The sequence below is a fragment of the Sinocyclocheilus anshuiensis genome, unplaced genomic scaffold, assembly GCF_001515605.1.
Source record: "Sinocyclocheilus anshuiensis isolate Anshui unplaced genomic scaffold, SAMN03320099.WGS_v1.1 scaffold500, whole genome shotgun sequence".
In the NCBI taxonomy this organism is placed as follows: Eukaryota; Metazoa; Chordata; class Actinopteri; order Cypriniformes; family Cyprinidae; genus Sinocyclocheilus; species Sinocyclocheilus anshuiensis.
Genome location: NW_015557073.1, coordinates 65,670 through 76,418, shown reverse-complemented (window position 1 = coordinate 76,418; position 10,749 = coordinate 65,670). Strand labels below are relative to the sequence as shown.

The 10,749-nt window shown below is 37.0% G+C and overlaps 1 protein-coding gene across 4 annotated transcripts in view; it reads left to right on the top strand.

Annotated features, from left to right (window-relative positions):
- LOC107676745 (serine/threonine-protein phosphatase 2B catalytic subunit alpha isoform) overlaps positions 1–10,749 on the top strand; it is a 188,798-nt gene that overhangs the window by 126,956 nt on the left and 51,093 nt on the right. For all 4 annotated transcript variants that reach the window (XM_016471409.1, XM_016471408.1, XM_016471410.1 and 1 more), the window contains exons 7-8: positions 2,177–2,254; positions 5,084–5,178. In XM_016471409.1, coding sequence (XP_016326895.1) covers positions 2,177–2,254; positions 5,084–5,178 — 173 coding nt within the window. The remainder of the gene's footprint in view (positions 1–2,176; positions 2,255–5,083; positions 5,179–10,749) is intronic.

The following is a 10,749-nucleotide window of genomic DNA, read 5'->3' as shown; positions in this document are numbered from 1 at the left end:
TCGGCATTGTAGTCTACTCTCCCAGGATCAGGAAACAGTCCTCCATAAAATGCGCTGCACATATCTGAATATTTGAGTTGAACTGTTCTGGAACAGTGTTGTACAACTTAATAACTTACAACTTAACCACTGATTTCTAGTCTTGTCCTCTTTTGGAAGGCCAAACAAAGTAGTTTCGCTTTCACAAGCGTCACACATGACGGACTAGAGTGAGCGGTGGCGCGCGAAGTTGATGTATTTCCTCAGCGACCAGCACAGATCAGCTCTAGGCATTAAGAAAGCGGATATCTTCCTCTTTTGGGAGGCCAAACAAAGTAGTTTCGCATTCACAACGAAACACACAGCGTCTCCACAACATGGCGGCAGCTGCAACAGCGAGAATAAAAGTTACGCCTTCTTTCTTTGCGTGAACATTTGGGCGGCGTTATGCAGATCTTCCCACATCGTGACGTAGACATGTGGGGGTGTGTTAGAATGAGCCATTTTAGGTAGGCGTGGTTGACTCTTAACTTTTATAAAGAATATCTCTTTGGATTTGGGACTTTAGTCTTTGCAACTTTACATATCTTCTTTATGCACCAAGAGCTTGTAACACTCCAAAGAGAAAGGAAAAATTGAAATCGCATCATATGACCCCTTTAATCTCATGTCATAAAAGCATTCTGAGCCGAGGTGAAAGTACATGACTTAACCGAACGCACAAGCACTCTTCAGCGCTCCTTTTTGTGAGTATTTTAGTGTGCTGTTAAAAACTAGATTAGAGCGTCATCTGCTGTTAAAAACTAAGCTCAGAATCGATTCCAGAGAGAATCGCCATGCATTCGGAAAATCTCAGACTCGATCCACGAATCGTGATGAACCGATTTATTGTCGCAGCCCTAGCACCTGCCTGCTATAGAATGGCAGCAGAATGAAATGAAATCGGATGATATGAGCTATTTTTTTAAAGCCTAGCTAGTTTCAATAGGTCTAAATGGGACTTGGAAGCTTCATTTGACCTTTAGTTGGCGATATAAAAGATATTGCATTAAATGCAAGTGAAGAATAGCCAGTTTATCTCTTACAGCTGATGCCCACACAACAACACAGACAGACAGACAGACAGACAGACTGACTGACTGATTGACTGACTGACTGACTGATTGATTGATTTAATTTATTTCATGTTAATGATGATTTGACTTGTGAATAAATTTTCTCAATTCACTATTCACTAGTCATTTGCACCCCTGTCCAGTATTTTTTTTAGTTGTCTTCTTACATTGACAGTTTATTAATGGATATATTTTTTATTTAAGATCAGTCTTGTAAATAACATTCTGATGGGGCGCAAGGGTAATTGACCAAGACAATTGACAATGGGTTTGAAAGGTCCAGCTAACTGCTCAGACATTATTGTAGTGCCCCATCTGAAGGGCTGCTAAAATTACATTAGATCAGATTTTGCCCATTAGGAAAAATGAGTAGTTTGGGAATAACATTCTGTTCTGCCCGCTTTACTGCTCACTTAACTGAATTCTCTCTCTCTCTCTCTCTCTCTCTCTCTCTCTCTCTCTCTCTCTCTCTCTCTCTCTCTCTCTCTCTCTCTCTCTCTCTCTCTCTCTCTCTCTCTCTCTCTCTCTCTCTCTCTCTCTCTCTCTCTCTCTCTCTCTCTCTCTCTCTCTCTCTCTCTCTCTCTCTCTCTCTCTCTCAACTGATTTCTCTCTCTCTCTCTCTCTCTCTCTCTCTCTCTCTCTCTCTCTCTCTTTCACTCTCTCTCCCTCTCTCTCTCGCTCTCTTTTAATTTGATTATTGGATTAATGCCTCTGATTACTTAAATTAATGATGGAATCATTTGTCAAGACGAGATGCATGAGTAATATTTGCTTGAGTTAAAGCATGCCAAACTTAATTAAGGTCACTCACAAACAAATACAAATAATAAGTATTCATAAACATATAATTAAATAAAAGGAAACCAACAATTTTGTTCCCCATTGATGTAATATGTGTACATTCCTTAGACACATAGGCTACTTTGGCCATCTTTTACATTTGCTTCCTGAGACAGTAGTGAACAGTATCGTGAACATCAAAGTGAAAATGCACCCCAGAACTAAAACTAGTAACCAAGTTCATTTGCCTTCAAGCTATATATTACAAATTATTTTCAACTTTTCTTTCCTCATTCTTCTAGTTATCCTGCTGCGTGTGACTTTCTGCAACACAACAACTTATTATCTATCATACGAGCCCATGAAGCACAGGATGCTGGGTAAGTCTGACACAAAAGCATGCGTCTTAGATTTTCTTTGTTGCCAGTAGCAACTGTTTAAGTTTCAGTTTCAACACAAACATTGCATTTTGAAATTATCTTTTCTAAGATTTGTTTAATTATGGTCCCCGGAATGAGATTATGCTGTGCTATGATAATTGAATAAACTTAATTGACTATTTACACCACAGCATTAAAGCTTAAAGCATCAAAGCTGAAATTGACGCATATTGTCCACAATTTGAAGTTGTGCTGTGCTTTTTACGTGAAGAAAATCATTTTAATAGTTTATAATGCATTGCATTATGCATTTTCCAGCTGTGAATGGGCCTTTTTGCTTTTGACAATTTTGTTGAGTCAGACTGTTGGCGCTTTCAACTTTCACTGATCATCGTGGAGTCATTGTTTGCACAAGGCTGTACTCTGCCAGTCTCTGGGTCCCTGATTATAGCAGCAGGGTGATAAAGAATTAGGGCAACACCAATAGAAGTTATATTCTGATTAGTATACACTAGATTCAGGGCTACTTGTACACTAATTGCATGGAGAGTCCCTCTAGATCAGGGGTCCTCAAATAGTGGACCACGGTCCAAATGAGATCAGAGATCTAGGCTCAGCGCTGATGGAACTGACATAGCAAACTTTGTATTAGCAGCCCTGCATTGATAATTCATAATTGTTACCCTATCACCAGACTGAGAATAGAGCTCATAAGAATTAAAAAAATTACATCAACGCAATCCTAGGCTAGACAAATAAAGTATGGCTTATGAGTGACATTTTTGATGACTATTTGATAGTCAGACTTTTAAAGTTAGACCCAATTCCCAACTTATTCTGACTTATAAACAGCCACTTTATTTTGTTTGGTATCTGTGTATATATATATATATATATATATATATATTATTTTTTTGAAGAAGTCTCTTAAATATATTCTCTTTGGATGGTAATTGTTTCTTATGTGCACATCTGTAAAAATAAATTTACATGGCACCTCAGTCATAAAACTCTAAAAATGCATTCTGGTGGCGATATATTCATGGTGGAGGAGCGAGTTCTGTGATCCTATGAACCCAGGAATGTGCAGCTCACGTGGTCAGTTGCATTATTGCCTGCTGTAAATAAAATGTCATATGCTTGGAATAATAATAATACATTCATGTTTAATTTAATACACTGAACAAAATTATAAACGCAACACTTTTGTTTTTGCCAGATGAGCTTCCCGGAGACGGTTTCTGACAGTTAGTGCAGAAATGTTTTGGTTATGCAAACCGATTGTTGCAGCAGCTGGTGGCTGGTCTCAGACGATCTTGGAGGTGAAGCTGCTGGATGTGGAGGTCCTGGGCTGGTGTGGTTACACGTGGTCTGCGGTTGTGAGGCCGGTTGGATGTACTGCCAAATTCTTTGAAACGCCTTTGGAGATGGCTTATCGTAGAGAAATTAACATTCAATTCACGTGCAACAGCTCTGGTACACATTCCTGCAGTTAGCATGCCAATTGCACGCTCCCTCAAAACTTGCGACATCTGTGGCATTGTGCTGTGTGATAAAACTGCACATTTTAGAGTGGCCTTTTATTGTGGCCAGCCTAAGGCACACCTGTGCAATAATCATGCTGTCTAATCAGCATCTTGATATGCCACACCTGTGAGGTGGATGGATTATCTCGGCAAAGGAGAAGTGCTCACTAACACAGATTTAGACAGATTTGTGAACAATATTTGAGAGAAATAGGCCTTTTGTGTACATAGAAAAAGTCTTAGACCTTTGAGTTCAGCTCATGAAAAATGGGGGCAAATACAAAAGTGTTGCGTTTATAATTTTGTTCAGTGTAATTAGAAAGTTATATCCTATTTTTATTTTATTATTATTAAATCACTGTTTAAAAATATGAAAATAGATGTGCTATAGTTGAAATAGTTTTCTGTCTTGCATTTTATCTCTCAAATGATGTCCTTAAAAATGTGGAAATTAGCAGAAATAAGTTAATGTATCCTCTGATTTATATAAGACAAAGAACCCTGCTTGGTCTATATTTTAATGTATATATAACTGTATATAATGCATATTATAAAATTGTATTGCATACCTTTTGCTGCCATAATGGCTCATTTCAAATATTTACCACTCGGTGTGGTGATGCACTTTCCAGCATTTAAGTAATAAAAGTGTACATCTTTAAAATGCCTGCAGCTAAGCACAGCACTTATCATACGGTGCTCGGTAGTGGTCAAGAAGGATTTAAACAGTGAATTCTGAATTGATCCCCTCTTGTAAACTCAGAGGTGTGGATTCGGACAGCAATTAAAATATCACATGACTTTGGTGTTTGTCAAAAAACAGTAGGTAATTTGGCTGGGGATTTTTACACAGGTGATGGGAGAAAAACCCTGACATTCTGGTTTCAGACAGCAATAAAATTACTGACCACAAACTTTTGAATGGTAGTGGCAGTGATAATAGATAAAGGTAATTACACAGCAGTCTATGCAAGTTCAAAACAGTATCAAAAACACTCAAACAAAGAAATATCTGACAATGTGTTGAATAAATTTTTGCCTATCTAAAAATAACTTCCAATTATAATAACTCTGAAAAAAAACTTTATTCAGCTGCTCATAAGGATATCCTATTTGCTTGCTATAAAGTGTCTAGGACAAATTTAGGTGATCCAGTGTTTCATTTTCTTTTTGAGGTGCTTCTTGAAGCAGCTTCATAAAATAAATTTTTTTTTTAAAGTAAGAAGTGTAATCATTATGTTGATGTTTAATTCTGAGGACAGGGATGGTGATGATGATGTGTGTGTGTTTTTTCTGCCCACAGGTATCGCATGTACAGAAAGAGTCAAACTACAGGCTTCCCCTCTCTCATCACTATCTTCTCAGCTCCCAACTACTTAGATGTCTACAATAACAAAGGTATTATGCACACATCTCTTATATTGTGTATTACTAATGTGTGTTAGCAGACTGTAGGCCAGATGTCCATGTGTGGCCCTGCTGAGCTGCAAGATGGACAGACCCAAGTTAGTCAGCACTTTCAAAGAGAAAGAGAGGGAGCGGGTGATTTTGCCAGGCTGCACTTTTGTCCATTTGCAGATAATGAAATGGCGAAAATGGATTAGCCAGGACATTGCAGAATATATTCTTTCACTGAGCAGAACACCCACATAGACACAGATACCTTGATATGAAAAGGATTTGTGTCTATTGCCAGCTTCTGCATTTTCTTCTCCTTACCTGTAGGTTTCATTTCACATTCTCATATTATTCTCTAATAGTTGTTGTTTTTTTCACAAGATGCTGAACCATTTTGTCCACTTGATAAAGAGAAAAAAGAAAGTAGTATATGTAGAAGTAAATTTGTGAATTGCTGTTTGTAACCCATTTTGCTTTCATAATGTGACATTTTCCTAGAAAAAAAGGATACAGAATATTCAGCAAGAAACGTTGGCGGTACTTGATTTTATCCATCAGGAATTGACTGGATTGGGAAAAGTGGGTGTTACATATTAGAAAGAAGTGAGTAGCATACCTTATTTGCTACTTGACTTGTTTGACATTATCAAATAGCCCACATGGCCTAAGTTACATCAGCAGAAAAGTAAAGTAATTTCACATGATGAATAAATGTACAAAGGATTTTTTTTTTTTCAACCAAATAACTTTTAGAATGATCATTCACTAGAAGATCTGGGGCTGTATGTATAAAGCTGCTCAGAGTAAAATTTTAGTCCTAAGTGTGTCAAAATTCTAAGAATGGTGTCATTTTACTCTTATTCCTAGGCTTAAGAATAAGAGTGATTCATAAAGGTTCCTAAGTGTTAAGACTAGGTCTCAGCTCCTAAATTATTTAAGAGAGCAATTTTACTCCTATTCCTAGACTTAAGAATAAGAGTGATTCATAAAGGTTCCTAAGTGTTAAGACTAGGTCTCAGCTCCTAAATTATTTAAGAGAGCTGGAGAGGTCTCGTAACCTAGTTAGGAGTAACAAGATGGCACCAAAGAGGAGGAGACAAACACTTTCCAGTGAAGATATGACATATTGGAGTTATATGGTGATATGGAAATGTTGGCCATATCGTCCAGCCCTATATGGAGTTGATAAAACGATACAAACTTGATTGTCAAGATCAAAAAGTTTTTAGTTTTTTTGTTTTTTGTAATTGACAAAGTAAGAAATTTAATAACCTCTTCCACTCAAGTCAATGCTCTAACTACAGAAATGAAAGTAGTAATTACATTTTTTTTGGCTGGAAAATTCATTATGAAAAGTCATAATACCCCCACGATTAAGGCGATATACCTTTTTTAAAAGCTCATTATCGTCAAATGTTTCTAAAATGTTATAATAACAATTAATTACCCTAAGCCAAACCCTAATCCTAACCCTAGACATATAGTAAGTTTCAAGTTTCAAGTTTCAGTTTATTTATATAGCATGTATAAAACAGCCACACGGCTGACCAAAGTGCTGTACAGAAATTCAAAATAGTAAAAAGAATATAAAAATCTGCACAGCTACACAATTAAACAGGGTCTCGCCTTAATAATAAAATAAGTAAATATATTAATAACACAAGAGAAACAAAGTATAAACCCATCAAAGACTAAGCAAAGACCATACTAGAAAATTATTTGTAAGCCAAACAAAACAGATATGTTTTTAGAAGAGATTTAAAAGTGGACAGAGAAGGGCTCTGTCCACTTTTAAATCTCTTCTAAAAACATATCTGTTTTGTTTGGCTTACAAATAATTCTACAAATAAGTCTAATCTCTAAAGGGAGGCTATTCCACAGACGCGGCCCAACCACTGAAAAAGCACGATCCCCTCTACGTTTGAGTCTGGATTGTGGGACTAGAAGAAGATTCTGATCACTGGATCTTAAGCGTCTGGATGGAGTATATGGGTATAGTAATTCAGATAAATAAATAGGGGCTAGATCATTTAAAGATTTATATACAAATAAAATAATTTTAAAATCAATTCTGAATTTAATAGGCAGCCAATGAAGGGTCCGCAGAATTGGAGTGATGTGAGCACTTTTTAAAACAGCAAATTTTTATCGGCATAAATAAGATGAAAGACTTCAAACAAACTAAATCAACAAGTAATTTTTGGCAGATATTTAAAATTAAAATTAAATGAAGGCATCAATATGATTCACATTCCAGCTTTGCACAAACACACGGCTATAGCGAGGCACACAAGTACACATACACACACACACACCTCCAGAAAAACACACAGCAGGTCAGACGTGCGTGCAAATGTTTGTAGGTAAGAAATGTCCATTCACAGGAAATATTGACTACAAACAGTGCTTCTAGAAAAAAAAATCAACAAAATTAACAATTGGTAAAACTCTCCAGTAATAGGAGCACAGTACATCCACCTCTTTATTAAAGTACCTATTTGAAAATCTATAAAACTAAATCAATTTGATCTTAAATATACATAATTATGAATATACACTATTATGAAGGAATCTGGCAGCAGCATTTTGAACTAGTTCATCCAGAGAGAACGAAGCTCTTCTCAGTGAGCGCAGATTACCAGGAATCACGCCATTTCGTCGACGACAAAGGCCAATCCGAGGGAAGCCATCCCAGGAGACAGGAGACGGGCACAGGGGAAGAACAGGTCAAAGCCACCGGTAAGCCAAGTCGCGCGGTCGCCAGGCAACAAAGCCGCCATTAAACGACACAGGGGAAGGCTTCAGCGAGAAACCAGCCTGAAGATGTGCTTTCAGTTTGATAAGGAATCCTCCCCGGCTGCCGCGTTTTCTCCTGCGTTTCCTCCGTTTTATGTTGAGAGGCCACTGGCGAATACACTCCGGGATGTCCGTTGGAAAACTCCCATGCGCTCGGTTAAAAACGCGTTGCACGTCTGGCTTACAAATGTCGATTAAAGAGGTACGAATGTCCAGGAGAGACTGTCGGTCATAAACCAGGAGTGTGCAGCAATTAGGAAGCCAGGCAAACATCCATACAAATAAACAAGAGAGCAGCAGACAGCCAGCCAAACACACAGGCGCCATCTTAATTCGTTGATTTTTTGTCTTCAGTACTCCTAACGTTTCACAGATTTAGGAGCTAGTTTTAGTGCTAATCTGCTTTGTGAAATACTCTTAGAGCAAAAATGTAGGAATGTAGGCTTAAAAATAAAAATGTTAATTGCCACATTCAAATAAAGATTTTAAAATGCAGGCTAAGTGTCACTAATTAAACAAGTATATGTTCAGCTAATTACATGTATGCTTCTCGTAAACAGTTAGCAGATATGCATATAAACAGCCTTTTAATTAACAGAGTAAAATAATCATGGCTGATAAGACATGCAAACATAAAAGAAAACCAAACTGGACACAAGAACAGCTGTTACTTCTTGCCCAACTGGTTAATGAAAACAAGGATATAAGTTGGGATAACCTCCAAAACCAAAGGCGATACATTTTTAAAAGCTCATTATCGTCAAATGTTTCTAAAATGTTTATGTTCCGAGGCAGATTGCTGGCAACGTCCATTTTAGGATAGTTGTGACTTGGTCTTAGTGACTTAGGACTCTTCACTACTCCTAACGTTTCACAGATTTAGGAGCTAGTTTTAGTGCTAAAATGCTTTGTGAAATACTCTTGGAGCAAAAATGTAGGAGTCCTAAATTTAGTACTGACATGCCCATTGTTTTTAAGATTTTCTCTTAAATCAGCGAGTTATGAGCTACTTTTAGCCTTAAGATGTTTTGTAAATACGGGCCCAGGGAAAGCCCACAATCCTCATAAAAGTGGCTTGTTTTTTCAATATGGTTTGGCGGTCAGTTGGAAAGTCAATAAACTGCCATATAGTAGTGTCCAAAAGTGATGTCCAGCCTAGGATATTTGACCTTCACCTTTCAGTTCGCTATAATACACAGTTTAATCTTGATTTTCAATGTTTATTACTGTGTGTTTATTGGCGTGATGGTTTGGTCATAATAGTTCAACTTCGTCAGTGGGTGAAATACATGAACAAATTGAACAAAATCTTAAATTTGTTCTTAAACAAGCCTTTCAAAAGAATTTGGTTTAACTGTTTAAGCTGTATAAGTATGGAGTTGCTTTGCTTTTTTCTGAACTGGTGTAATAAATATTAATATTTTATTATCTGCTGCCTGTGTTGTTACCGTTGTCATATTGTGTGTGGTTTTAATTTAAAAACCATTTTGGTTTCATTTAACCCAGCAGTAGGCCTATAGTAAATTTCAAACAATATTTGAATTAAATAAAAGAGTCCACAATGTTTATTGATATATTACCGGATATATAATGTATGTATCAGTGGCGAAAAGGACACTCAAAAGGGATCACAGATGACAAATAAGAATCACCGTGGCAGGTGTCGATTTAAAAGTATACACATTTCCTACCTTATCTGTAAATGAATTCATCTCCAATCCTTCTTCTATCGTTTCAGGTTCATCCATTGTTATTCTAATGCTAGAAAAATATAGCTGGTTTTCCAAGTAAAAACCGCCAAATAACGTTTACACGTAGTTACGTTGTGATACGTAATCAGAGGGTGGGGAGATGGTGGGGGGGGAGATTCCCCCGATTCCCCCGGTCTATATGTCTCTCTGCATCAGCTAGGCTAAATGACTTTTTTTATTCCCAGTGAATAGGTACCCAAAAATATTTAAAATATTGCAAAGTAACGTTGCAACCTTGAAAACAATAATAAAATCAGAGAAGGTCTTTAACTGTAAGTGACACAAGTATACTTCAAAACAAAGGGAACAATGATGTTTGTTATTATAAAAATTTTATATAGCCCACGTTTTTATAAAAAAAAAAATTTTATTTACCGCTTAGTCAATAACGTTAACAATAACGTATATCTTCAACATATACGTTGTCTATGACCAAAAATGTAAGAAGATATGTTTTCAGTGGACTTTTAAAATTTGCTTTGCTTGAGAAAACAAAAATATACAGTTACAGTGTTTTTTCTTTTGATTTAGTCGAGTTGGTTTTGCATCAAACACAATGTCATTCTCGGCAATCGAGATCTGACAGCAGCAGCACATTTTTCCGCTTGGGCGAGCGCCTCGTGAACAGCTTACCTTGTGCATTAAATCTGCTGCAGACCAGCAAAACACTGAGAACACGCTATAATCCTGACGAGTCATGGCAATAGAGTGGACACGAGAAAGCTGCGGAGAATCCGCTCTCCCGGAAGCAACCGCAACTGGTAGATTTAAAGAAAATTACTGCCATTTGGCAAATAAATCATTTTACCTACTTATTCCTAACTCTTTAAGCTTTAAGTTACATTTCAAATCACAAGGGGTCAAGTTATAATCATGTTTATATTAATTATCCTGTGAACTTATTCTCTCAAATGGCCTGGGTATGCAGAGCGTTCGCAGCTTATATGGATGGAATGCCACTGATGAACACAATGGTAAGGAGTATTTGCATACAAGATAATCAATGGAGAACAGGTAATACCCT